Here is a 25,625-nt window from a genome sequence, read left to right on the forward strand (position 1 = left end):
ATTTTTGCCATATTATCCAAATCATTTATTTGAAATAGTGTCTATTAATGGGAAATTATATCATATCAAATTTTTAAAATTCACTAAATAAATGGCACGCAATAAAATGGATAGTTTGCAAATTAGACCATAAGTGGTTAAAGAAAATGCAATTATTTATTTAGTTATCTTTATTGTTTTCGTATTCATATTCATGTGTCTGGTATATAAGCAAGCACTTCCATAAACTGCATTAAAAGTATTTGTCAAAATGCAAGCTACCACTTTGATATTGACGTGCTTACCTTTGTGGGTATTGGGCCAAAATTACTCTTCCACTGTTGATTCGTTTACTGAGTTTGTCTTAAATTCTATTCATAACTCTGAGTCTTATCAATTGCCAGTTAATGCATCAGAATATGAGCCAAATAGTACATCTATAAAAGGTAAGTTTTAATTTAATAAATATTAATATGATACAATTATTTTTTTTTAATTAATTCAATTAATATAATTATTTGGAACTGGAGGATTTGAAGTGTGGTATTTATAACATATAAATATTTATTAACTATGTTAGTTAAACTTTCTCACGTTTCATTGATTGCCCATTAATAAATGTAATTTAATATAAAATATATTAATTAGTCCATAATAAACCAATAACATTGTACTATTTTTGCTTTTACTATTTTGTTTTCTTTTTTCGAGTAGTTATAGCATATTAATATGTAAAATATTTAAATGAACTTTATTCATTAATGGTTACCCACCATAAAGGAAAGTTTATTTATATTTTGGTTTATATATATTTTTTGTTTCATTGATAATTATGATATAGAATTTGTTACAAATTTTTAAAATTTGATTTTCAGAACCTGTTATATAAAATACTCATTTTAAATTCAACATTTTTATAAAAGTCATGGTTATTGATAAAAATAAATAATTCCATATTTTTAATCATGTTAATTTATGTATGCTATTGACAAGAAATGATTTAATAACTACAGTCAAATTTATTTATTTTTTGAAGTAATTATATTTTAACAATAATAATAACAATAATTATTTTAAAAATAATTTTTTGATTCATATCCAAAAAGCTTGTCACCTTCAACATATTTTTATATTGGAATATATTCATTGGCTTTCAATATTATCTTCATGGATTTATTTAAATTCTTCTAAATAAATATTTTTGTTGTAAATTATATTTATACATAATTATAATTAAAACTTAAGATTTTATATTTACACCTGGAAGTTTAATTTTTGTTACTTTCTCAAATTTCCAATCATTAATTTTGTTTTCAAAATAGGTGATCAAAATTTAAGAACAATTAGAAAACGTTCAAAAATGAAGAAAACCTAAATAATTTATTTTTTCTGAAAAAGTTTCAGATTCAGAGGGTTTCTCCTCTTCTTCTCGTCCTAATTTCTACGCCACTGAATATTTTTTTAAATTATTAACTTTTTTGTATTCTTTCACAATTTAGAAGAAAAAAGGTACTCTTGATTAATTGTGATTAACAGACCCATTTTAAAGATATTTCAGTTTTAATGTTCGAAGAAAATTATAGTGAACATTAAATATGAAATATCTCAAGAACGGCTGTGTTAATCGAAATTAATCAAGAGCACTTTTTTTCTTCCAAATTGTGCAAATAATATAGAAAACTTAATAATTTTAAAAAATATTCAATGGTATAGAAAGTAGGAAGAGAAAAAGAGGGGAACCTCCCAAGAATCTACGCCACTAATATGGATAAAGTTTATTGCATTGAATCAGAGATATGTATTTTAGGATAATACATATCAAATTTAAACACGATTGGACAAAAGGTTACAGAAATATGAGAGAAACAATGTTTAAAATTGAACTTGTAGGGCTGTACTTTTTCAGGAAAAAAATTATCTGCATTATTGGACATGTTGTGACTATCCATTTTAAAAATTACTTATATATTGTATATAAGTCATATCTACCAACATAAACTTAGATTTATATCTTTTTATACTTAACTATTATCACAGATCCATTTAAAAATGACAGATGACTTCTAATTTACAGTTTTAAACATATTCAATATTCTTGCCAGTAATGTAGAACATTATATAGTCTGCAAACATACAAATATTACACTTCCAAACATATTTCACAATAGCATTTATGTATAAGTTAAACAAAACAGTTCCCAGCACTGTTCCTTGTGGAACATCAATTTCATTTGTTAATTTGGATGTAACTTATACTTTAGTATACTGATAGAAAAGCATTTACTCCGTATGAATCTTGAGAGAGATACCATGCACGACAGAGACAGCAAAAGTCTCCACTTTGCTCCGTAGTGAGGGACATATTCTAACTGACTATCCATTTTAGAAACTCCTTATATATTGTATATAAGTCATACCTATCAACATAAAAGTGACAGATAACTTCTAATTTACAGTTTTATACATAATTAATATCATTACCATCAATGCACAAAATTATAGTCTGTAAACATACAAATATTACACTTCCAAACATATTTCACAATATCATTTATGTATAAGTTGAACAAAACTGTCCCCAGCACTGTTCCTTGTGGAACATCACTCCGTCTGAATCTTGAAAGAGATATCATGCACAAGAGAGACAGCAAAAATCTCCAGTTTGCCCCGTAGTGGGAGACTTTTGTTGTCTCTCTCAAGATTCAGACGGATAATACTTTTCAATCAGAAGAAATTAGTATAAAATACACAACACAACTTTAATCGAGTAATTTATAAACTTATTTTAAGTATTGTGCCTATTTTGTATTTAAATAAGTCACTTTAGCTAATTGTAATTTTTAAAGAAATAATAACTATTAATTTTTTGACATTTATCAATAGAAGAAAGAATAATGTTAGTAATTATAGTTACCGACATAAGTGCAATATATTTATGTGAATTTATTTAATGTTTTTTAGATATCCCTCAAATGTGTAACATTTTTACGTCAACAGGTTTTACATTTATAATTACAATAATAATACCTTTGAAAAATACTGGAAACATTCCTTAAATACATACACATTTACATAAATATTTTAAATTAGTTTGTTTAGTTCAAATTGTACAGTAAGTAACGTATATGGCACAAAGAAATTCGATATAAAATATCAATTTTGTATAAAATATGACACGAGAAAATAATATTTTTGTGGCTTTAATTGCTTAAGTAAAATATGAAACGAATAAACACCAATGTCATATTTGTTTGCTTCATGGTTGAATCACTAATTGTCATGACAATAACAATTTCATAGATTCTACAAGTATTTGTTATAATTATTCAGAGCATAAAATATTACTCTATCCTCCATAATTACACAAACAACTATCTAATTCTTTCTTGGTATTAATATAAAACTGGAAAACACTAAAAAATTATTTATGGTTGGCGATATGGATTACAAGTATTCTAAAAACTAAAAGATAATACCTATCTAGACATATTAAAAACCATTACCGTAATAATTTAATTGTTTAAATACATTATTGTGGGTACACAAGGACATAAATCATACAACATGTCAAACCAAGACATGGAAATGATAAATAAATGTTTGACCTACTTTTGTTCAAGACTATGGAACATTCGACTTCATCGTAATCGGAACTGGATCAGGAGGATCAGTTGTGGCCAACAGTTTATCAGAAATAAAAAACTGGAAAATCTTAGTACTAGAAGCTGGGTCATTTGGAAATGACATTACAGACATACCTTTAATGTATTACCCCTTGGTGTACAGTAAATATAATTGGGGGTACAACAGTACACCACAAACTACGTCTTGTTTAGGTAATAAAAAGTCAAAGTTAATCTGGTCAAACATATGTTAACATAAGAGTAAAATTTCCAGGAATGATAGACCACAAGTGCGCCTTGCCAAGAGGTAAAGGAGTCGGAGGAACAACCCTCATAAACGGCCTAGTCTACTCCAGAGGCCACAAAATAGATTACGATCGTTGGGAAGCCCTAGGAAATCCCGGATGGTCCTACAAAGACGTCCTGCCTTATTTCAAAAAGGTCGAACACTTCAACCCCATACCCCCAGTGCAAGCACCCGTAGACTTAGAGTATCACGGTCGTGATGGGTATTTAAATGTGGAATTCCACAGGCCAACATTGAATCCGCAGCTGGATGCCTTCCTGAAAGCCAACGAAGAAATAGGCGTACCCATTGATGATTACAACGCCAATAAGATTGCTGCTTCTCCGGCTCAGATCAACACAATCCGTGGCAAAAGAGAGGACGACGGCAAAGCCTTCCTGCGCCCAATTTTAAACAACAGAAGCAACTTAAAGTTGTTAACTCAAAGTTACGTGACGAAAATCTTGACAACAAAAACCACCAGAAGCAGGATTAGGGCCACAGGAGTAATTTTTAGCAGTAATGGTACATTGTATCGTGCCAATGCGACCAAGGATGTTATTGTATCTGCCGGAGTATACAACACGGCTCAGCTGCTATTACTTTCTGGTGTAGGTCCGGCGAAGCACCTTAAAGAAAAGAATGTGCCTCAAGTGGCCGACTTAGAAGTTGGCTCTTATCTTAAGAATCATGCTGCTTTTTATGGCTTGATTTTTACCACTAACGCCTCTTTGCCTTCAGTACCATACCAGCAGTACGTTAAAGACTACTTCAATGGCGTTGGCGCACTGACAGTCCCAGGAGGCAATCAAGGAGTAGGCTTCTACGAATCCAACTTCACCAAGGGGACTGGCTACCCCGACATTGAACTCATGATGATCCCTTCGAATGCCACCAACCCTTTGTCCAAAAGAGCATTTTTATTAACCCAGCAAACTTTCGATGACGTGTGGGCCAAGCCCAATCCACTAAGCAGCTTCGTTGTGTATGTCATAGCGTTGCACTCAAGATCCACAGGGACGGTAAGACTCAATGGAAACGACCCTTATGCTTACCCTCAAATTGACACCAGGTTTTTGTCCGACCCTGATAATAGAGACATAGACACACTTTACCAAGGAATACAATTGACTTTAAAATTAATAAACACTGAAGCCTTCAAAAGTATCAACGCCACCATAACTGGAGGTCCACTAAGAGCCTGCAACCAACATAAATATCTTTCTAAAGATTACTGGTACTGTGCCCTCAGGCAAATGTCGGTGGATATTTATCACCCCATTAGTACTTGTCCAATGGGGCCGAAGCCAGAAAAAGGGGACATTGTGGATGCCAATTTGACAGTTCACGGATTTTCAAACTTGAGGGTTATAGATGCCAGCGTCATACCTTTCCCATTGTCTGGACATCCTAATGCTGCCGTCACAATGGTTGCAGAAAAAGGCTCTGACATTATTAAAAGAAATTACGGAGTACTATAGTAAAATACCTGTTACTTGGGAACCATTATTTATTATAATTAAATAAATTATACAATATTATAAACCATTTTTATGTAATTGTAACAGCCTCAAATAAAGTATACACATTTCGTTTTAAGTTTTTAAATTATTTAGGTATTTAGACTTTATAATGTCAGATAGTTTCTCTCCAATTACCAAACAAGTGGCATGTGGATGACCACTCATGGTAGAAGGAAAGACACTTGAATCAGCCACTCTCAAGTTCTTTACTCCGTGTACATTTAAGTTGTGGTCTACCACAGCTTCTTCTTTAGGATCAGTACCCATTGGACACGTACCAACTATATTAAACATGGAATGAGTAAAATAAGGGATAGTACAGTTCCAATATTCTTCTGATGAAAACTTGTACAGGGAACATGGTTTAAGGGGAGGTGTTGCTAGCCTGGCCCTTATTTTTTTGAATGCCTCAGTTTGTACCAATTTGAGACCTAATTTAATACCCTCAAGTAGTATTTTGGAGTCATATTGTTCAAGATCAGATAATAATTTTAGATCTACTTGTGGAAATTCAAAAGGGTCTTTACTTTTTAGGAGTACACTCCCTTTAGATTTCGGATGTAGTACTATGGGGTAAATCGCAAAACAATGATTACCCTTCAGATTTAGATTGTAATCTTGAAGATTATTTGACGTGGAATGTAGTTCATTACAGTTAACTTCTCCAAATAACAACTCCAGGTCTGGAGTGCCTTCATGGGCAGTTAAATTAGTTTTGTAAAAACCAACTGCAGATATTCCGAATGACTTAGTCAACAGACCTGTTTCACACAAGTAGTCACGAATGTGTTCCCGAAATGATTTCGTGGGATACTTCAAGTTACTGGTGAACGTTAAACCATGATACACTGGATGTTCTAGTAAAGTCGACCCTACTGGAAGATTCTGAACAAGTCTTACGCCATGTTTCCTCAGTTGTTCCTTAGGTCCAATTCCTGACAACATTAGAAGTTGCGGGGTATTTATTGATCCTGCTGAAATTATAATTTCCTTCCTCGTTCGTGCTTTATATAAACGACCTCTGTTAGAAAAAGTTACAGCTTTTGCCACTTTGCCCGCCATATTGATTTTTGTTACAAAAGCATTGGTGAGTACTCTTAAGTTTCTTCTGTATAAAATGGGCAATATAAATGCCTTACCTCCATCAACTTTTCTTCCTCGTTTAGTTGTAACGGGAGCCGAAGAGTACCCAATTTGTTCCTTTGAATTTACATCAGTAGGTTTTAAATTAAAGTCCTGAAGGCTTTTAAAGAACGTTTCTGTTAGAAAGTTGGATTTAACAAATTCAACATTCACTAGTCCATCGTTTCCATGGGAATTCTCTTTCACAAATTGGTTATTGGAATAAGACATGTTTTCCACCTTTGTGAAATACTTTTGTACATCTTTGTATGTCCAACCTTTGTTACCCATTGCTTCCCATCGGTCGTAGTCTTTAGGATTACCCCGGATGTAAATACCAGCGCTTATGATGGAGGAACCACCCACGCCTCGCCCCTTTGGTACGAAACAGGAAGGAGTACCTTCAAATTGAAGTTTTGTTGGTTTATATCTGTTTTATCTTTTCAACTTACCAAGGCATGAATTGTGTTGAGGCGTAGAATTGTAACCCCAATTGTATTTAGAATGCAAGTTAATTGGAGCCATTGAAGGGATGTCAGTGAAATCCGATGAGTATTCACCAGTTTCTAACAAAAGGATGGACCACTCTCTCTGTTCTGATAGTCGGTTTGCTAAGACCGTTCCTGTTGATCCTGCTCCGATGATAATAAAATCAAACAGTCCAAAATCTTAAACAAAGATTTTTTGTCTATACGCATAATCTAAAATTATAGAATTTTCATGCTTACCTTCTGGTACTTTGTTCTCTGGAGTATACTCCTTGGAATCTGTGGGAAATTTGTAGTCTTGACATTCTTCTATATTACTCAAAATTAGTTTTTCCAATGGATAGGTATCTTGATTGAAGTTACAACTAATTACTACTGTTGAAATAGTTAACACCATGAAGAACTTCAACATATGATTCAATTGATCACTAGGCATCCTATATAGCATTTATTCTTTGTATAAACGGAACCTCTGAGTCAAATATTATATTACAAATATCATGTTGTTTTATTTATATTGTACAAGGCGTACGTAGTAATTATACAAATTAAGATTAAACATAATTTCGTGATCATTTTTCAATTATTAAACGTTTTGAAGGTGTTATAATTACAATCAAGTATTACGAAGGAAAATTTCGCTGTAATTATTTAAATTGCTGCCTTATTATATATTATATCATTCAAGAAAATGGAGATTGGAATAATTATTACACTGTTTTATTTTATAATACTAACAAATTATCTTTTTTTATAGAAGGAAAGAAGCTGAGCTCAGAAGAACAAAGCCAATCAGAGAGATTCTGAATTCTTCTTTGGAAATTTTGAAATTGTGGTGGTATCATGGAAGAATTGATGAGGTGTATAACAAGAGGCGCCCTCTATAAGCCAACAGTCAAACTTCACTTCTCTTACACAGAGTACTAATAGTAACTGGTACATCTTAATAGATGTCTCTCACTCGTCTATACCACCAACATTCAATTGAGGAGTGTGATTAAGTAATTGAAAAAACCAAATTTCAAATCGTCTTCAGTAGGGTCTTAACTGATCCACTGTGGCGGATGATGATTTCGGGATATGATCTCTCTGATTATAATCCGCTGTCACTCGGTCGTATCGCAACACTGAGTTGGCAATGTCTGACGCCCCAAGAAGACCTTTTTATTTTAATTAAACAAAATTTTTTTAAAGACTCATTTTTACACATTATTTCGTGGTTGACCAATACTTATACCTTCGTTAGACATATTGTCAGGTCACTTCCAAACTATTTGACCCCTCCCTTCCATTCCAACCTAGACTCAGTGACGGAATTATATAAAAAGACTCAAACACCCCCATAATGGATCCATCTTGTGGTCCTGGAGGTCAATATCACTCCAAAAAGTCAGTGGGAGTGAAGAACTAACGTAACGGATCCAAGTTCGGCAAGTCTTCCAAACCCAGTTATCAAGGGGCTTTTTTGCCAGTCTTGACGTCTTTTGATTCAGCAAACCTGTAGTAAAGATTACAGCCCAACAAACTTGAAAAAATTAGGTTATGTTTTATAGTTTAAACCTACATATAGTGATGCTGTTTAACTTATTGCATACTTTTAATACCAATAAGGTCTTAATCAAAACAAGCTAGTTTTTTCTTCATATGTTTTATTTCTTCTTCGTATGTTCTTTTTTTTCATCATGGTATATAAATTCTTCCCGTAGGTGATAGATGTCGCTATATAGAAATGAATTAATTAAAGAATTCCATATTTTGAACATAGAATACAGAGTGCCCCATGCGTCTATCTCACCACTGTTGATGCAACAATATACGTGAAATAGTGGAAACTGGCAAATTTTCGTTATCGCTTCTCGGCCCTATGGCTAAGATCAAAGTGTAGTATCTGTTCTTATCAGCTTAATATCTGATACGCACCGCATGCGGTGCCAGTATATTAAACTGATTTTTGGAAATTGATGGAGGGTTAGGGGCTTGCTCCACCTCTGTCGCGGGTTGGCCCGGTATTGCAGTACCTCCGGGATCGGCCCATAAAAGTTAATAAAACAAAATTCTTACTCTTATTTTACATCATGATTCTAGACTTCCTTATTTTCAAATATGGAAAGAATTATATATTTATATTTACCACATCCATCAAAGATGGATTTTAAATATATGAAGAATCTGGTGAGTCCACCTTGGCGTGATTTTAAGACTCACTACCACAAACGATTATTTTATTTTAAATTAATTCATTCATTCATTAATTAAACTTCAACTAAATTAGCCATGGAAATTGGTTTCTTTGCGTACTAGCTAGTTTTTACGAACTATACAAGTTCTTAGCTAGTTTATAAAGTACTCAGAAGAATTGAATAAAGTGAACTTAATATTCCTAATAATAAATAATTTTTGTTAATTTAGTATAATAAAATTATTTTTTAGACAGAAAATAAACTTTTTGTTTAGTTACAACATAAAATTACTACTACTATATAAAGATAAGAACTTAAAAAAACAAAATATATATATTATTTATTTGATAACATGTTAATAAATATAAAATAAAATTCCATTACTTAAATGTTAATTACATATACAAGTTAACATACTTAATGTATTTGATATTAGTGGATTTCTGATATCAACTTTTTTTTTAATTTGTGATTATTTTTTTTAATATTATTTGTACACTCAAAATTATCATGGAACAAATTGCCAAATATAAAACATTTGTAACTTTAATTCAGAAATATCCGTATAGATGTCGCGAGAATCCATAAGCTGCCGCTGTACATACAGTTACGTTGCATAAATTAAATTTTACCTCAATTTTCGGACAAGATCATACTTCACAGGATCATTTCTGTAGTATATCTTCGCATACTCTCTACTCAAACGTAGAGTTGTCGCAATCGCGATGACGAGATGAGGTTTTGTATCCTGAGCGTGAGACAGGCTGACGAATTCTCTTTGGGAATTTGCGCAGCATCCGATGATCGTTCACCTAAAATTTCATAGTTTTAGGCAATGGATGCAAAACGATCTGAGCGATACTTTGATCCAATGAACGTAAATTTTTTATGGTGTGTGTGTGAGTTTTGATCTATTTCAATGATTATGTGTGAGAAACATATGCCAAAAACTATCCACATTATTCTCGGGAACGTAAATAAATTAATTATAAATTCATTTATATTTCTCCCGTTTTTTAATAAAATGTGTGTGTGTGTGTTCCAAATTGTCAATTGATTAAAACTTTTTTTACTTACCCATATTTTATTATTACCCAAAATTGACATATTCTAACAGACAGACAGACACTGTCTGTCCGCAACCATTCATTCTAAAAAAAATATACTTTTTTATCGGTGTAAATTGTTACTTTTTATCAATTTATAATTTTCAACAAAGATTAAATATAAATAAAGTTTCCGTTTATTATTAATTCTGATATATTCTTACAGATGTCGCTGTACTCTACAAACTACCTGCTTTTCACAATGAGTGTAACATAAATTGAATTTTTTATGGTTAAACCGTTATAATTTCTTAAATTCTTTTTTGAAAATTTCTCAAGGAAGGGGTCGAATCATTGGTTTTGACCCTATTTTAAATAATTAAAAAATAATTATATGTAGCAAGGGTGGATTTTTTTTGTCGAGAGGGAGGATAGTCAGAAGACAAAAAAATCCCTGTAGACTGGTTCGGAAAGACTAAGACCAATCTGAGGAAGGATTGGTCTTGTTGGGATGGATCCGTTAGCTTCCCACTGCCACTGGATTGTGGAGCGGTACTGAGCCTCCAGGACCACGACAAGGTGGATCCATCCTGGGGATTACGGCCATTCATTTCGACCCACAATTAAATAATTATAATAAGTAATCAGGTTGGCCATCATTACTAACTAGGTCGATCAAGACACTGTCTAATATAATGTCACAGTGACAACGTAAATTTTGCTCCGATATTTTTGTTATCTGTTTGTTTTTATTATGGATCACACAAGTACAATACGCAACATTTCGAGGGAAATAAAGCGGGAATGCTTTCGAAATTCCATTAACGTTGCAGAAGGCTTCATTTACTTTTACGTCAGGTTACTGTATCTAAATCCCAAGCACGGAATATCCGCAAACATTCTTAGCAACAGGGACGCCGTCATTGCGTTCGTAAAAAAGGTTGTGGAAAAGTGTAAACAACCGAACACACCCGAGTTGATAACTCTGAAAATTCAGTGGTCGTTCATGGAACATTTCAAAACTAAGGTAAATATTTCTCCGGTTAACTTGAAACAATAAATTATGTTTTAAGGAAGAGTTAATAGAGGAAGAAAACTCGAAATTGGACAAAAAACTGAAAACATTATGCAAATTAATTATCAAAAAGACTGAGATACACACCGAAGAAGAAATGACGGCTTTTAAGAAAAAATTGGGGGCGTATTCCACGTTGACTTTCGCAATGGGCAGTCCTCTTAAGGATGGAGTAAAGGACGAAGGGTTGTATGCCTTAAGAAGTATCATGGACGACGATGAAATAAGAGAATTTGCCAGTTTACCGGAGGATCAGAAGAAGGAACAATTAGAATACATAGCCAAACTTATTTGTGGTATCCGTCTATTCAATAAAGACTCTCTAAAGGGGGGCGAAGGTTAATTTAATTGTTCTTTTAGATTCACAATTAATAACACTATTATAGGTATCCCAGATTTAATCCAAATTTTATCAATAAACAAAAACTGTTTACTTGTATCTCTAGAAGTGATAGTAAATAAGTTAGAAGGTAAAATTAACAAGTTGACGACGGTATTAAATAACGCTTATAGATTTAATTGTAAAGATGGATATTGCACAGAAATGAAACTGCGACCCTCAAGCCTCCTCACTGACGTTGAATTCCTTAAAGATCTACTGGTGTGTTATAGGTAAGCTACATGACCCACATTAATAATAGATAAAACATGTTTTTGTAGACAATATCAAATTTACTGCTTTAAACTTCTACATATACTAAAATATGATCGTGTCAGAATTGGTAAACTACAATACGCATCAAATTATCAGTGCATAGAAGCCACTTGTTTGAGTAGAGTAGCAGTGCCTTCCTCAAAAGTATTTCCTCTTCTAGAAAAGCATGCCATTATTTGGAGAAGTATGCAGTACGAAGGAATATATTTACTACACATAAACAAAATACTGACAATGATAACTGAGTTAGTTAACATACCAACATATCCAGAAGAGTTAATTGATACGTGTGTAGCAAATTTAACACTCAAAAGGGATTTCAACTGGAGAACCACGAAAATTACACCCCCATATAAAACTCAGAATTATAAATTTACTAAAATAAAAACCTATAGAGAAATAATGTGAGTCTTTTCCAACATTTTAACCGGTATTTATTTATGTTATTCAACAGCGAAAAGGGTGAGAAATTGACCATCCACGGATACGACATTTATAAACTGGTGTTTGCCAATGGTATGCTAATACCTGGAAGTACTGAGGCAGGAGTTGTTGTTTATAATAACAACTGGAACTTCCTTTTCTCTGATTACCGAAGTTATACAGCTTGGTACCATGATTTCACCGAAAACATCCTGAGGTTTCTTGAGTTGGCCAGAAACAAAGTATTTCTGATAGAACTGTTCGACTTATTTAATGCCCTGGAGATAATTATGGAACACACGGTAAAAGATAAAAATTTAACATTAAAGTTTACCAAAAAAATGTTTTATTTTAGTTGCACTTCAGTCCTACCAAAAAAATAAGGGTGAGTGGTATCACTGTTGACGTGCAATGTGAGGGCCACATACCAAGTTTTATTTCCCCAACGTATAAGTGGAACGTTTGGGATCTCAGAAGGGAAGCACTGTTAAAAGCTAAACTCACCCATTGTAGAACATCCTCCACACAAACAGGCATAATTTACAAAAAATGGTCAGTTCCTGTCCAGACAGCAGAACAGAAGGAAAAACTCGTCGTCACCAAAACCGACAAATCCGTGAACACATTTCAAAAGAAGAGATTCTTGTTTGGATTAAGGGGTAGATTGGATAGTAAATTTATTGACATTGACTTAACTAGGCCAATTCGTAAAACAAAAACTTGTGAAAATGATGATATGAATAAAAATTAAATGTGAATGAAAGATTTGTGGTAATATTATATTTTATTTGGTGATGAACAGAGGGAACATTTAATGGACCCACTTCGTCACTATTAGTTATATTTATAGAGTGTCCAGGATAGTGAAACATTTCTTCAAAAGTCATTTGAAGATTTGTATATAAATGCTGATTTAACCCTCAATAAAATGGGCTTAACTTGACAGTTCCAATAACAACATCACTAATTGTAAAATGGGTCCATTCATTAAAATTTGTCAAACATAAACCAACCTATGATAAACATCTCTGTTATCAAATATATGTCTGAAATTCTGTGTACTTCAATCCAAATATTATCCTCAATCAGCTTTTGCTGACTGTACAAGAACTCTTAGGAAAAAATGCAGTATCAAAGCAACTACAGATGATCAATGCCACTGAAGCATTGGATAAGTTAAAAAAATGTCTTACTCATTAGAATGTATCCCTAAAAAGGCAAAACTGGAACCTCCATTGAACAGAAGAACTATCTGGTCTAGACAATGTATTAAAAAAGACCCTACTTTGTTTATACTTATTAAATTGTCATTAATTTGACACAACACCCAAAAATTATCAAGATCTTTTTTATCAAATGGGCTACTTAGTTAGTTTTGGGCAAAATTTAATACATTACAGGTTCTTACAGTGATTATTAAGTTACTGAATGGCAAGAACAAACGAGCACAACAAAAATTTGAGTGAACCAAAAACTATGAACATATTAAAATACTTTTCCATTAAATGCCTAAGTATTATGTTTACATTAAGCCTGCTGTCTTTTATTACAAGTTTAATTGTTGGATTGTTTGTAATACCTCTACTTACGAGAAATAAGGTGGCAGGGGTATGTAATAATTAAAGAAATATTTAATTTAACATACAATATTTCTTATCCTTTATTTAATACATTTTACATCAAGTATATTAATTTTATTTACATAGTCGGTGTCTCTTGAGGAAGGAACAAAGCAATGGAATAGATTTATAGAATTACCATTTCCTACCGATTTTAAAGTAACTGTTTTTGAAGTTACCAACCACTATGAAGTTGTATATAGTGGGGCCAAACCTGATGTGAAAGAAATTGGTCCTTTTGTGTACAAGTAAGATTATTTTTTAAAAAATAAGCTGAATTAATATCTTATATTTTAGACAAAGAAGGCGAAGGAGTGTTATTTATATTAATACAGATCAAGACACAGTCTCCTATCAACAATATTTAAGTTTTAATTTTTCTAGACAAGATTCAGTGCTTAATGACGATACGGAAGTACAGGTGCTAAATCCAATTTTATGGGTGTGTATTTAAGTAAATTAACACATGCATAATATATGCATATTGATAATTTCTAGACAACTATAGATCAAACCAGTGATGACCAACAATTGGACCTTAAAAACAACATACATAGAATTTTTCAAAATATCAACGACATATTTGTAAAAGTGAAAATAAAAGATTTGTTATTTGATGGCATACAATTTGCAAGAGGCACTGACTGTGACCATGCAGAAGGTGACTCCAAAATTAAATGTACCACACTTCTTAGGCAAATCCAAATAAACGCTCGTAAATTAAAAACCGTACGAGAATATAATGGCGTACATTATTTTTCGTATTTTGGATATGTAAGTGGTATTCAGGTTTATTTATTTACCTTGTGCACAATTAATGTTAATAGAAATTACTCTATAATGATGACATCTTCACTGTCAATCGGGGAATAAAAAATCCTTGGCTATTAGGGTCAATTCGGGAGTGGAACAAGAACAGGCACACGAATTTTTGGGGTACCTTGAAGACTGTAAACGATGAAGTTTGCTCTAAAATACGAGGAACTGATGGATCGATATTTTCGCCAAATATTGAGAGCAAAGAGAGACTAGATGTACTCGTTCCCGACTTATGCAGGTTAAGAGGCTTCAAAACAATCCGGAAATGAGTTAAACCTTATATTTGTAGAGTGATACACGTTGATCAAAAGTCATTCGAAGTTTACAAAGACGTAAAAGCTTTTAGATTTGAAGCCCCAAACAATTTATTCAGAAGAGCCACTTCAGCAGAGGAAACAGACTGCTATTGTGTGAAGAAGACTAATGATGCGTATGGCGAACCCAGTTGTTACTTGAATGGAGTAATTGATTTGCAAACATGTGTAGGTTTGTAAATCATCAAAAATAGCTGAATGACGAATTGCAAACATTCTATTATGTATTACATCATAAACTATTAACTTAGATAATGATTTATTTGTGATTTCACTTAAACTAGGGTCCAGAGATAATGGAAAGCCCGAAGGAGAAGATGTTGCTAATTAAATTACAGGTCCCAACTGTACTCAGATTGCTTCTATAGAATAATTAAGTTAAATTAATAAGTTTTAGTTGATAAAATTTAGTTTTTGATTTTAAATGTACGACTCGAATGAATTTAGGTGATTTGTTACTTTCAGGTGCTCCCATTTTATTATCCCTGCCTCATTTTGTTTCGGCTGATAAGTCATACGTCGACAAAGTTACGGGGCTTAATCCAAATCCGGAGAAGCACACGCCATTCTTCCTTATAGAAGCGGTACGCAATTCAAATGTGTACCGAGTCTTGTAATAAAAATATTTAAATTAAGTCACCACGTTTCAGAACACGGGTACCGTACTGAAAGGTGCCCAACGTATTCAACTAAACATGGTGCTAAGGCCAACTGGGCACATGGATACAATTTCTATAGCCAGAGCTGTTTTACCAATGTTGTGGGTTGAAGAGGTGATTGTTTAAATATTTCATTAATACCAACATTGATGTTTATTTTATTATATGTAGAGCATGGAGTTACCTGAAATGTATATAGAAGAACTCAAAGATGACACGTACAGATTAGCTAGCTCGGGCAATATCATTATGATTACATCGATTGTTGTGACTTTTGCGATTACTGTTCTTTTTGGAGTGCTTCTGGCAGTGAAGTGTTGTCAAATATACAAAATCAATCGTGAAACAGGTTCTGCTAATTAATAATAGTAATCAAGAACTGATATAACACTGCATGTAACTTATGTTATTTAACTATTTATTTAAATTAATTGTATAAATATACTTTTGTAATAAGTAAATATTTATTTGATACCAATTCACTCAAATCATGTAGATAATAACTAGATTTTTAATAGTATTACAGAGAGGCGAAAATCATAGTTTTGGTAGCCTTATATCCTGATTATAAAGAGAACATTTCTTCAATAATAAGTACCTTAAGCCGTTCTCGGATCCACCATCACTGGGCAACAGTAAAGTCACCACCCCATCCGGTTCTCTGCACGATTCCGCCTATTTCGAAGGAGAAGTATGATGGTTCAATTAACTCTGAACCATTAATTAATGTAATCATATATTTCAGTTAAAGGAATTGAGGAGAAAATAAAACTGTATATAGTATATAATATAACTAATTTTTATTAATTTGCGCTGATGGATTGAACAACAACCATAACCGAAACAAACAAAGAATATTTATAAAGTAGAAACAAAACATCTTTGAGTATTAACACTTTGTACTGAAGTACCACAAAACTGTGTACCACGTAAAAAGCTCAGCGAAGTTTTTAATTTCTAAACAGACACAGAGCTTTTTGTGTTATTAATTTTTATGATTTGGCGGTGCGAGTTCGAGAAGCTTTTGGTCCACTCCACCTCTGAGCGAGGTGGTACTCAAAAATTCAATACAATCTATTAAAATAAATAAATAATTAAATAAATAAAAAACAATTATTCAATAAAGAATATATTTAAATATAACATTATTTGAAACAATTACATACATGTATATAAAATGTAAACGAATATATCAATTAAAAACGTGCTTTTTAATTCTAATCTACCAATATTTCTCCAAATTCTTAACCAAATCCTTTGGACTTGTGCTGGGTCCATGCCTCTCCACAGGCTGACCATTTTTGTCGATGATGAACTTGGTGAAATTCCACTTAATGAAATCACCCAGAGTACCACCCTGCTTGTGCTTCAGATAATTCCACAAGGGATGTGCGTTGTTACCATTCACATTGATCTTCTCAAACATGTCGAACTCCACCTTCCTGGCCTTCGCAAACTGGCAAATTTCCCCACTGTCTCCAGGTTCTTGATAACCGAACTGGTTGCAGGGAAAGGCCAGAATCCTTAAGCCCTTGCTTTCAGCATACTGGGTGTACAAGTCGTTGAGTTCGGTGTAATGGTTGGCGGTGTACCCACACTTGGATGCGACGTTCACTATTATACAAACGTGGCCCTTGTATTTGGACAGGGAGACCGGCTCACCATTAATATCGTTTACGGTGAAGTCGTAAATTGAAGTGGCTTCTTTATAGTCAGGATTAGACATTATGGGGTTGTTACTTGCCGGTTTTAGAGGAGAAATTGGTGCTACTGTGGCGAACGTGCGGAATGCAATGGTCGCAATACTAAATAATTGATAACCTGGAATTAACATTTTGTAATTTATCTCCAAGGTCACTAAACCAATCAAGTCTATCCGTATCTTAATAATAATAATGAGAGTAGTGACTGTCTAAAATTGTTTTTATATCCCGTGACATACCTATTGCAGTCCTATTGGAAGATATTTTCGGTCACCTTTGGTCTCACTCAGATATTTACAAATAAACTAGACAATAAATGTTAGGTTATCTCATTGTTTGTTTACAATGAGTTGTTATTTTTGTTAAAGTTACGTATGCATTAAGTAATCCAGAAAGTTCTTATAAACATTAACGATATATTTTCATATTTTGCAATTATTATTTAGATATTTTATCACGTATTCAATAAACCAGTTTTATGATATAATCGAATGTCATCGCAAATTAGGATATTAGGATATTTTAAAAAGGATTTACTGTGAATGCGACCTAACATAAAATTATTTTAACTTAATGGTGTCTGCATTGTTTCTCGTTCTCGTTCCACACAATTCATGTAGATGGCGCCTTGATTTTGTATACAATTTGAACCGCGTATTTTACTTTTTCTATGTTTTTTGTGTTTGTGGATTAATAACAGTTATATAAATTTTGCCAAATTTACCGGAAAGATTAATATAATATTTGTGACATATTTGTAATTTACTAATAGTGTACGGAAACTGTTAACATTTCGAGAGGTTATTCAGTTTCGTCAAAAATGCCGCCAAGAAGGAGCCCCAGAAATGCATCAAAAGATCAGGACAACGCTGACTTAAAAGACAAACCTAAAAATGCCCAAAAGAAAAAACTACCCGAAGAACCAGAAGAGGCACAAGAAAGTCCAAAACCGAAAAAGAAAAAGACTACAAAAGTCGAAGAAACCAACGAACCTGAAGTGACGGCTGAAAACATTTACGAATTCAAAGCTAACGACATAAATGGAGAAGAAGTCTCTCTGGATAAATATAAAGGTCACGTATGTATTATTGTTAACGTAGCTTCCAGATGTGGACACACAAAAAGCAACTACGAACAGTTTGTTGAGTTGTACAGTAAGTACTCGGACACAAAAGGCTTAAGAATTTTGGCGTTTCCGTGCAACCAATTTGGCGGGCAGGAACCCGGTGATTCTGAGAAAATCTGCAATTTTGCTAAGTCTAGAAATGTTGAGTTTGATATGTTCGAAAAAGTTGCTGTGAATGGCAAAAATGCACATCCACTGTGGAAGTACATGAAGGAACAAATTGCTGGACCTAATGGCAAAGATATTAAATGGAATTTCACTAAGTTTATCATTGACAAGGAGGGAAAAGTTGTTGAACGACATACCCCCGCAACTAAGCCTCTTAAGTTGGTTGATTCACTTGAGAAACTTTTCTAAACTACATTTTTAGTTACCTCTGTTTGTAATAAATATGTTTGATTTATGATATGTGTTATACAATAAAATATGATAATAAACGGTTTTTGTATTAACTTCAATTTATTTCTTAATCGTTACCTAAATTATATGATCGTTTACAGTTGATAATCTAAGTTTAATAACTAGTTTCAATTCCTATTTTTCATTATTAGATTTTTCGTTCAAAGTCTAAATTAGTTTGATAATTACTACTTATTTTATTCAGCAGATGAAGTAATTGTCAATTATAATGTAATAAAACTTTAAATATCGTACAGTTACACAGTTTTTGAGTAAGTGGGTAAACCACAGGCTGTGGTATTCTGTATTCTGGGTTGCCTATTATGATTGTCTAAATTATTATAATATTCAGAATATTTGGCAAAAGTGTGAATATAATGTTAAAATTTATTTTTTTTAATTAAATAATTTAAGTTCTAACAAACAGTATTTAATATATAAATAGATTGGTTTCAATTTATAGGAGCCTATCCATCCACATATTCACCTCTTTACCAATAATAATTACGCAATAATATAATTCTTAATAGTGAACATGAATTGTTAATAAACAATAACTGTTGTATAAATTCGTTAAAAATGCATCCACCAAGGAGTCCTAGAAATGTATTAAAAGGTCAAGATAACACCGACTTAAAAGAGAAGACTGAGACATCCTGAAAGAAAAAAATATCTGTAGTGATGGCTGAAAACATTTATACATTCAAAATTAACGGCACAAATGAAGTCAGAGTCTAAATTAGTTTGATAATTACTACTTATTATATTCAGTACATGAAGTAAAGTGTTGATTATAATAATAATTTAAATATCGTGCCTTAACACAGTTTTTGAGTAAATGGGTAAACCACAGGTTGTGGTATTCTGTATTATGGGTTGCCTATAATGATTATCTAGATTATTATAATATTTAGAATATTTGGCAAAAGAGTGAATAAAATGTTAAATTTTATTTTATTTTTTAATTAAATAATTTACATCAAACATTAAATGTTAAATAATATATAAATATATAGGTTTCAATTTATAGAAGTATATCCATCCATATATTCGCCTCTTCACCAATAATATTTATGCAATAATATAATTCTTTATAGTGAAACAATAATCTTTGTTTAAATTCGTTAAAAATGCAGCCAACAAGGAGTCCCTGGCTAAAACATCTTGAAAGAAAAAATATCTGAATTGGTGATGGTTGAAAATATTTAGGCCTTCAAAGCTAAGTCCATAAATGGAGAGGAAATTTCTCTGGATAAATATCAATATATGTATTATGTTAATGTAGTTTCCAGATGTGAATATACAATGATAAAATTTACAGTAAAGTACTTGGAGAATTTTGACAATTTCATACAATCAATTTGGTGGTTTTTGAGTAACTGGGTAAATCACTAGTTTCATTTTTCAATTGAATAATTTAAGTTCAAATATTTTAAATTGGTTTATTTCTATTTATAGAAAAACATGTCTTCACATATTTATTTCTTTACCCAAATAATTATTTTAATAGGTATATTTTTATTTAAACTTTATTTATTTTTATCATTAAATCCTATTATTTATTCTCATTAATTGGACATTACTCCTGGATACATGCATGGGTTCAAGATATCACGATATCTGTAGTTTATAATAATTCTTTCTGTTTCAAACTGCAGTTACAGCTTAATTATCACCAACATCATCACCACAATTAAAGTATAAGAAGGTCAGTGGTACTAAAAATTAATTTGTATATTTTTAAGTAAGACATTTTTTTAAAAATATTTTTTAAATACTTTTTTAACGCTTAATCTTTGTTGCTACATCAAAAGAGTGATTTATAATAGTCCTCCTAGATGTTATCACTCACTTGAAGTGATTTCAAATCGATACGACACATTGGCACTTCATCACGTCGCTTTTTACCACAAAGTTTAATTTCGTGAACAAAATGATATACAACGGTAGCTGATAATATTCAATATTCTGTAGGTGTTTCGCTTTTGCATTGATTACATCTTGTTTGCGAACGGGTTTGTGTGGTGGTGGTATTAAAAGTGGATACATCACTTTCTTATTCGACTGGTTGACACACATACACAGGTACCACTTGTTTCAATGACCGTAACGTAAACAAAAGTGACAATTCAAACATTGTGATCAACCTCTATTTAATCTATTGTTTTTGCTTAAAAGTGGAAAGTGATTGTTAAGTAAGTATTGCGCCATTTATTTATTGAAGTGCAGTCTTTGTTTTATCTAAGTAAGTTGTGATTTAAAAAAAAATATTTGTATAAGTGTATACAGTGTATTATCTTATAATTGTGGTTTATTTAATTTATCTATAGAACAAAATAATAATTCATTAATCTCGTTCTGATTTTAAAGTACAAATAATCAACTAAGTAAATCCCCTTTAATAAATAATGACTACAATAGTGACTTTAACAAATATACACATAAAATTAAATGTTAAAATTATGTAGTAGTAATTAATTTAAATAATAGTCTTATTCTTGTAATTTCATTTAAAAAATATTAAAAGAAGGCGAATAATTATTGATACATGTTAATGTTCACTAAACTGAAAATCGATTTATTTCATGTTTATTTGAAACTATTATCTAACACAGAAAAGCAACCAAGATAAATTCGCCGAAGCGGAAAATCCATTTAATAACAATAATGTGTCATAAACTATGTAATTAGTGGTTATTGATGGAATTATTATAGTCACATTGTTACTAAGTACTCACTTTCTAGATAGTTTGCCGTAGATTTACACGAATATTATTTCTATTTTTATTAAAGGATGACAATTTGGGCGCCATTTGAAAGATATGGAGACTCTGTTTTTAAAGATTCCTCTGGAGGAGTTTATGAAATGGACGCTCTGGGCATGGACCAATTTTATATGAACATATTGGGAGACGATGTAGTTTTGTATGAAAAACATATCGACTGTGTAGAGGTAATAAAATTTAAAGTACTAAACAAGTTTGCATATGATAAAACAAAAATATTTATGTATAATAACTGACACTTAATGTAATTCGAATATGCCAATTAACCTACATGCCTATATACCACAAAAAGTCAAGGTTTACATCTGTATTATTTAAATTAACACCCATTTTATTGTTTTTAAAATACTCACAACAATTCGGTGTCATTTTAGTGTGATTATCGCATCATTAAAGGTTTAAAAATCGGGAACACCCACACGATATACCAAACACAATTCAAAAATGAAATTACCTGTAATTTTGGAGGTAAATTTGGAGAATTTGGAGTCTATAATGTGTTTGGAAACTCCTCCAACTGCACAGTGGATGAAATCAGGGAGCACGTTAATATATACTTCCGTAAGTTGCCAAAATTTAAAAAATATAGCAATAATGAAGCTAATTTTCAGCCATATTATCTGCCACTGTTATATATACTCTTTTGTCCTTGGCCATTTATGCTTTGACTCGAGTGTGTCCAAAGTTGTTCACTGATGATGAAGATGATGGTGGTAAAAAGAAACGGATGAAATCTTTAGACACCTTTAGAGGGTACCAACTTTTGTATAATACTATAATAACAAAAGTATTAGTATTAGTTTATTTTAAGGTTGACAATTTTGATGATGATATTTGCCAATTTTGGAGGAGGAGGGTACTACTACATTGAACATGCTCCATGGAATGGCCTACACATAGCAGACGTAATTTTCCCCTGGTTCATGTGGATTATGGGTGCTGTCATCCCCATAACTTTACCATCTAAACTGAAACAAACCAGCAAAAAAGAAATATTTTATGACGTATTTTTGGTAAACCATTCTATACTTACTCTAAACTGAGTTTATCATTAGTAAATATTTTTAGAGGTCCTTAAAGCTGTTTTGTCTTGGCATATTTTTGGGTGGTGGCTCAAATTTATACGGACTGAGGATTATGGGTGTCCTTCAAAGGTTTGGAATAGCTTATTTGGTCGTCACAACAATACTAATGTTTACTTTAGAAACTGATAATGAACGATACAATCAGGGACTTCTAGTAAGAAATAAACCCAGTTAAATATAATAAATAAAACATAAATATGTCGTATTTTCTTAGAGCCAAGTAAAAGACGTACTGGTTCTTTGGAAGGGTTGGCTTGTAGCCTTCATCATTTTGATTATCCACCTTCTTGTAGTATTTTTAGTACATGCCATAGACTGCCCAGCGTGAGTACATTTTTCCCATTAATAACCACCGATTTATACCTTGTCTTTTAGTGGTTACTTAGGCCCAGGAGGAGACCATGAGTCAGGTAAATATTTTGGATGCGTCGGCGGAGCAACTGGCTACATAGACAGATCAATTCTTGGATCCATGCATGTCTACCAAAATCCCACCATAAAAGACGTTTTTGGTACAAAGACTCCATTTGATCCGGAGGGACTCGTTGGTATTATACTGTTACTATCACAAAAATGTCCAATATTTTTACTTACACATTATTAGGCTGTCTCACAACAATCTTCCACGTTTTTATTGGGGTTCAAGCAGGAAGCATTTATGTGCAATACAAAAATGAAGCCAACGGCCATTTTAAAATTATGCTCAGGTGGCTGTTGTGGAGTCTAGGGACTGGACTTATTGCTGGACTTTTATGTGGGTTTTCTAAAGAGGGCGGAGTAATTCCAGTCAACAAAAATCTTTGGTAATTAAATACCAATCATAATAAAACAAATTGAATTAATTATTACATTTTTAGGTCATTATCTTTTGTGCTGGTGACTTCTTGTTTTGCCTTCTTAGTCTTAACAGTGTTTTATTTTTTGATTGACTACAAAACCTGGTGGACTGGTAAGCCCTTGTTCTTTGCTGGGATGAACGCAATTGTGTTGTATGCAGGTCATGAAATGACTGATGGACATTTACCTGTGAGGTTTAATTACATAGATGATTCTCTGTATTCTATGAGGCAAACTCATTTTGGATCTTTGATGAGTGACACTTGGGGAGCAGCTGTGTGGTTATTTATTTCTTACATCATGTTTAGGAAAAAGGTTTTTGTAACTTTATAATAATATAAAATAATAAATTTAACATAAAATTTACATTTTTGCTTTCTATGATCTGCAACAAAGACTTCAAAACAAAAAATACAAAATCAGAGCTTTTAGTCTCAATTTTACAACATAATTTTACATGTAAAATGAGTGACAAATGTCAGGGGTGGAAAAACACAAACATGAAGAAGTACTTAAAATAAAAATAATAAAATTCCCTACTTATGCAAAATTTCATTAGTTACACACCAGACCCATCAAGCAATTAAACAGCTGACCATTAAAATCACAAAAATAAGGTAAAATAAACATAAAACACCACTGGACTCGTTTATACAACAAACATAATTGAAAAATACGTGTAAATTGATGGAAAACAGCAAACTGGCTTGTTTAATAGAAAATTTATTGGATAATGATCTTTCTGTAAGTTACACATACAATATAATTGTTGCCCATTAAGTACTCACAGTGCTGATGTGTGTTGTCATTTTTCCTCTGATTTTTTCTGATTTTTCTATTGTATAAAAACATTTTATGCTTTCTATGTTTGGACCAACAGAGTGTCAAATTTGTGCCAAGCTTGACTGTATTGAATTTAATCATTATTATTAAGATTAAGTGGATAAAAACAACAATACTTATCATATTTTATTTTAAAACATCTAGACACAGCTATAAAAGACGTGCATATTTACAAGCCTGTCTTTAAAATCCACTATATATGTACTTTCGAGTTAACAAAATCGTGTGTAAAAGTCAATAGATTTACTTGTGTATATAATTTCCACGATGCACTTGAAAGAAAATCTAATTAGTCACTGAAAACATTGTATAAAATTCTCTTACATATTACACCGTTACTTATAATTTAATTAACAAGTAAAGTTTAATACTTAAGTACTCTAATTGAAGTCAATCTGTCGAGTTGGCGAGTGTCGTTCAATTTGCAACTGCAGAGGTTCCCTCTAAAAACCACCAATTATCAATGGTTGCACCTTTTTTAAACCTTGTACTTACGTAGGGTATGTCCTGGCGATGCAATCTGGGGGAGAGACCGTTGGTGGGTGGAGCCCTTTGAGGAGGTTGCGGTGGGTGAGGTGGTATATCCAGGAGGGCTGGAACATAAGTAACACCGGGCAAACACTTGGAACATTGCCTCTTCAACGCCGGTCTTTGCCTTGACCCTCTACATCTTAAGGCGAAGCACAATTCTCCACCCATCTCTGAGCACAGCGATTGATGTGGAGCACTGGTTAACCTCTAAAAAATGTTAAAATTAGGTACTTGATGTTAGTAACGTGATTTTTCAGTACTACTTTTTCAGTAATTGCGTTCTTTTTGGAGTTGTAGCAGAACTCGAATATTGCTATTATGACAGCAAAAGCTAGTCCACACAAAAGAACTACAAATACACCCCCAATGTTGTCCACCCCAAGTGAATTAGCCTTTGATTCTTTGCCTTTCTCGTTCCTTGAGCAAGTTTCCCCCGTATTTTTCCACCTGAAACGTAAAAGAAACTTACACTTGTGATTTTTTATAAAAATAAGTTTATTCCCA

General features: G+C 32.4%; 8 protein-coding genes and 2 non-coding genes across 20 annotated transcripts in view; 7 read left to right on the top strand and 3 right to left on the bottom strand.

Annotated features, from left to right (window-relative positions):
* The first annotated feature begins 250 nt into the window (after nt 1–250).
* On the top strand, nt 251–5,480 carry LOC109596229 (glucose dehydrogenase [FAD, quinone]). Its single transcript, XM_020011724.1, has 3 exons — nt 251–425; nt 3,600–3,815; nt 3,877–5,480. The coding sequence occupies exons 1-3, from the start codon at nt 251–253 to the stop codon at nt 5,367–5,369; spliced, it is 1,884 nt and encodes a 627-aa protein (XP_019867283.1). The 3' UTR covers nt 5,370–5,480.
* Nucleotides 5,464–7,457, bottom strand: LOC109596228 (glucose dehydrogenase [FAD, quinone]-like). The gene is made up of 3 exons (XM_020011723.2): nt 7,262–7,457; nt 6,986–7,201; nt 5,464–6,934 (listed from the first exon to the last, which is right to left on the bottom strand). Exons 1-3 carry the CDS (start codon nt 7,455–7,457, stop codon nt 5,484–5,486), a joined length of 1,863 nt encoding a protein of 620 aa, XP_019867282.1. The 3' UTR covers nt 5,464–5,483.
* A 1,412-nt stretch (nt 7,458–8,869) lies between these two features.
* On the top strand, nt 8,870–9,061 carry LOC126264753 (U2 spliceosomal RNA). Its single transcript, XR_007547410.1, has one exon. It is a non-coding gene; the product is annotated as a U2 spliceosomal RNA (small nuclear RNA).
* Nucleotides 9,062–9,847: 786 nt separating this feature from the next.
* Nucleotides 9,848–10,061, top strand: LOC126264756 (small nucleolar RNA U3). The gene has a single exon (XR_007547413.1). It is a non-coding gene; the product is annotated as a small nucleolar RNA U3 (small nucleolar RNA).
* A 530-nt stretch (nt 10,062–10,591) lies between these two features.
* Nucleotides 10,592–13,167, top strand: LOC109596275 (cilia- and flagella-associated protein 206). Of its 2 annotated transcripts, none has more exons than XM_020011781.2 (6): nt 10,592–11,274; nt 11,321–11,660; nt 11,709–11,934; nt 11,983–12,381; nt 12,432–12,702; nt 12,756–13,167. In XM_020011781.2, the coding sequence occupies exons 1-6, from the start codon at nt 11,002–11,004 to the stop codon at nt 13,149–13,151; spliced, it is 1,905 nt and encodes a 634-aa protein (XP_019867340.1). In that variant the 5' UTR covers nt 10,592–11,001; the 3' UTR covers nt 13,152–13,167. The 2 variants fall into 2 exon arrangements, with proteins under 2 accessions (XP_019867340.1, XP_019867341.1); XM_020011782.2 differs by having other exon boundaries at nt 11,135–11,274; nt 11,325–11,660.
* A 457-nt stretch (nt 13,168–13,624) lies between these two features.
* Nucleotides 13,625–16,845, top strand: LOC109596227 (sensory neuron membrane protein 2-like). Of its 3 annotated transcripts, XM_049962950.1 has the most exons (10): nt 13,636–14,008; nt 14,107–14,267; nt 14,317–14,461; nt 14,518–14,793; nt 14,847–15,076; nt 15,128–15,324; nt 15,618–15,736; nt 15,803–15,925; nt 15,983–16,160; nt 16,330–16,845. In XM_049962950.1, exons 1-10 carry the CDS (start codon nt 13,829–13,831, stop codon nt 16,374–16,376), a joined length of 1,656 nt encoding a protein of 551 aa, XP_049818907.1. In that variant the 5' UTR covers nt 13,636–13,828; the 3' UTR covers nt 16,377–16,845. The 3 variants fall into 3 exon arrangements, 2 of the variants coding, with proteins under 2 accessions (XP_049818907.1, XP_019867280.2); XR_007547231.1 differs by lacking the exon at nt 16,330–16,845 and having other exon boundaries at nt 13,625–14,008; nt 15,789–15,925; nt 15,983–16,119; XM_020011721.2 differs by lacking the exon at nt 16,330–16,845 and having other exon boundaries at nt 13,639–14,008; nt 15,983–16,289.
* A 79-nt stretch (nt 16,846–16,924) lies between these two features.
* LOC109596246 (uncharacterized) lies at nt 16,925–17,900 on the bottom strand. 2 transcript variants are annotated; one of them, XM_020011743.2, is made up of 2 exons: nt 17,754–17,900; nt 16,925–17,632 (listed from the first exon to the last, which is right to left on the bottom strand). In XM_020011743.2, the coding sequence occupies exon 2, from the start codon at nt 17,535–17,537 to the stop codon at nt 17,034–17,036; it is 504 nt and encodes a 167-aa protein (XP_019867302.1). In that variant the 5' UTR covers nt 17,538–17,632; nt 17,754–17,900; the 3' UTR covers nt 16,925–17,033. The 2 variants fall into 2 exon arrangements, with proteins under 2 accessions (XP_019867302.1, XP_019867301.1); XM_020011742.2 differs by lacking the exon at nt 17,754–17,900 and having other exon boundaries at nt 16,925–17,725.
* Nucleotides 17,901–18,147: 247 nt separating this feature from the next.
* LOC109596250 (phospholipid hydroperoxide glutathione peroxidase-like) lies at nt 18,148–19,092 on the top strand. The gene has a single exon (XM_020011748.2). The coding sequence runs from the start codon at nt 18,335–18,337 to the stop codon at nt 18,995–18,997; it is 663 nt and encodes a 220-aa protein (XP_019867307.1). The 5' UTR covers nt 18,148–18,334; the 3' UTR covers nt 18,998–19,092.
* Nucleotides 19,093–20,864: 1,772 nt separating this feature from the next.
* LOC109596254 (heparan-alpha-glucosaminide N-acetyltransferase) lies at nt 20,865–24,111 on the top strand. The gene is made up of 10 exons (XM_049962860.1): nt 20,865–21,234; nt 21,833–21,992; nt 22,200–22,386; nt 22,437–22,578; nt 22,637–22,838; nt 22,894–23,064; nt 23,125–23,234; nt 23,286–23,458; nt 23,515–23,713; nt 23,768–24,111. Exons 2-10 carry the CDS (start codon nt 21,834–21,836, stop codon nt 24,078–24,080), a joined length of 1,656 nt encoding a protein of 551 aa, XP_049818817.1. The 5' UTR covers nt 20,865–21,234; nt 21,833; the 3' UTR covers nt 24,081–24,111.
* Nucleotides 24,112–24,703: 592 nt separating this feature from the next.
* Nucleotides 24,704–25,625, bottom strand: part of LOC109596226 (glutamate receptor ionotropic, kainate 2) — a 147,185-nt gene continuing 146,263 nt past the window's right edge. For all 7 annotated transcript variants that reach the window (XM_049963265.1, XM_049963269.1, XM_049963264.1 and 4 more), the window contains 3 exons: nt 25,385–25,568; nt 25,086–25,328; nt 24,704–25,033 (listed from right to left, as the gene is read on the bottom strand). In XM_049963265.1, the coding sequence (XP_049819222.1) occupies nt 24,971–25,033; nt 25,086–25,328; nt 25,385–25,568 (490 nt within the window). In that variant the 3' untranslated portion in view covers nt 24,704–24,970. The remainder of the gene's footprint in view (nt 25,034–25,085; nt 25,329–25,384; nt 25,569–25,625) is intronic.

This window comes from Aethina tumida, chromosome 2 (assembly GCF_024364675.1).
Source record: "Aethina tumida isolate Nest 87 chromosome 2, icAetTumi1.1, whole genome shotgun sequence".
Taxonomy (NCBI): Eukaryota; Metazoa; Arthropoda; class Insecta; order Coleoptera; family Nitidulidae; genus Aethina; species Aethina tumida.

Excerpts from the sequence above, each read along its gene's own strand:
- LOC109596227 (XM_049962950.1), top strand. The coding sequence starts at position 13,829 with ATGGCAAGAACAAACGAGCACAACAAAAATTTGAGTGAACCAAAAACT. Across the intron at positions 15,325-15,617 it reads TGATTTGCAAACATGTGTAG|GTGCTCCCATTTTATTATCC; the intron begins GTTTGTAAATCA and ends TGTTACTTTCAG. Across the intron at positions 15,737-15,802 it reads CATTCTTCCTTATAGAAGCG|AACACGGGTACCGTACTGAA; the intron begins GTACGCAATTCA and ends ACCACGTTTCAG.
- LOC109596250 (XM_020011748.2), top strand. The coding sequence starts at position 18,335 with ATGCCGCCAAGAAGGAGCCCCAGAAATGCATCAAAAGATCAGGACAAC.
- LOC109596246 (XM_020011742.2), bottom strand. The coding sequence starts at position 17,645 with ATGTTAATTCCAGGTTATCAATTATTTAGTATTGCGACCATTGCATTC.
- LOC109596229 (XM_020011724.1), top strand. The coding sequence starts at position 251 with ATGCAAGCTACCACTTTGATATTGACGTGCTTACCTTTGTGGGTATTG. Across the intron at positions 426-3,599 it reads AAATAGTACATCTATAAAAG|ACTATGGAACATTCGACTTC; the intron begins GTAAGTTTTAAT and ends CTTTTGTTCAAG. Across the intron at positions 3,816-3,876 it reads ACAAACTACGTCTTGTTTAG|GAATGATAGACCACAAGTGC; the intron begins GTAATAAAAAGT and ends TAAAATTTCCAG.
- LOC109596254 (XM_049962860.1), top strand. The coding sequence starts at position 21,834 with ATGACAATTTGGGCGCCATTTGAAAGATATGGAGACTCTGTTTTTAAA. Across the intron at positions 22,579-22,636 it reads TCTTTAGACACCTTTAGAGG|GTTGACAATTTTGATGATGA; the intron begins GTACCAACTTTT and ends GTTTATTTTAAG. Across the intron at positions 22,839-22,893 it reads TATTTTATGACGTATTTTTG|AGGTCCTTAAAGCTGTTTTG; the intron begins GTAAACCATTCT and ends AAATATTTTTAG.
- LOC109596228 (XM_020011723.2), bottom strand. The coding sequence starts at position 7,457 with ATGCCTAGTGATCAATTGAATCATATGTTGAAGTTCTTCATGGTGTTA. Across the intron at positions 7,202-7,261 it reads AGAGAACAAAGTACCAGAAG|ATTTTGGACTGTTTGATTTT; the intron begins GTAAGCATGAAA and ends TCTTTGTTTAAG. Across the intron at positions 6,935-6,985 it reads TCAACACAATTCATGCCTTG|GTACTCCTTCCTGTTTCGTA; the intron begins GTAAGTTGAAAA and ends TTCAATTTGAAG.
- LOC109596275 (XM_020011781.2), top strand. The coding sequence starts at position 11,002 with ATGGATCACACAAGTACAATACGCAACATTTCGAGGGAAATAAAGCGG. Across the intron at positions 11,661-11,708 it reads CTCTCTAAAGGGGGGCGAAG|GTATCCCAGATTTAATCCAA; the intron begins GTTAATTTAATT and ends ACACTATTATAG. Across the intron at positions 11,935-11,982 it reads GATCTACTGGTGTGTTATAG|ACAATATCAAATTTACTGCT; the intron begins GTAAGCTACATG and ends ATGTTTTTGTAG.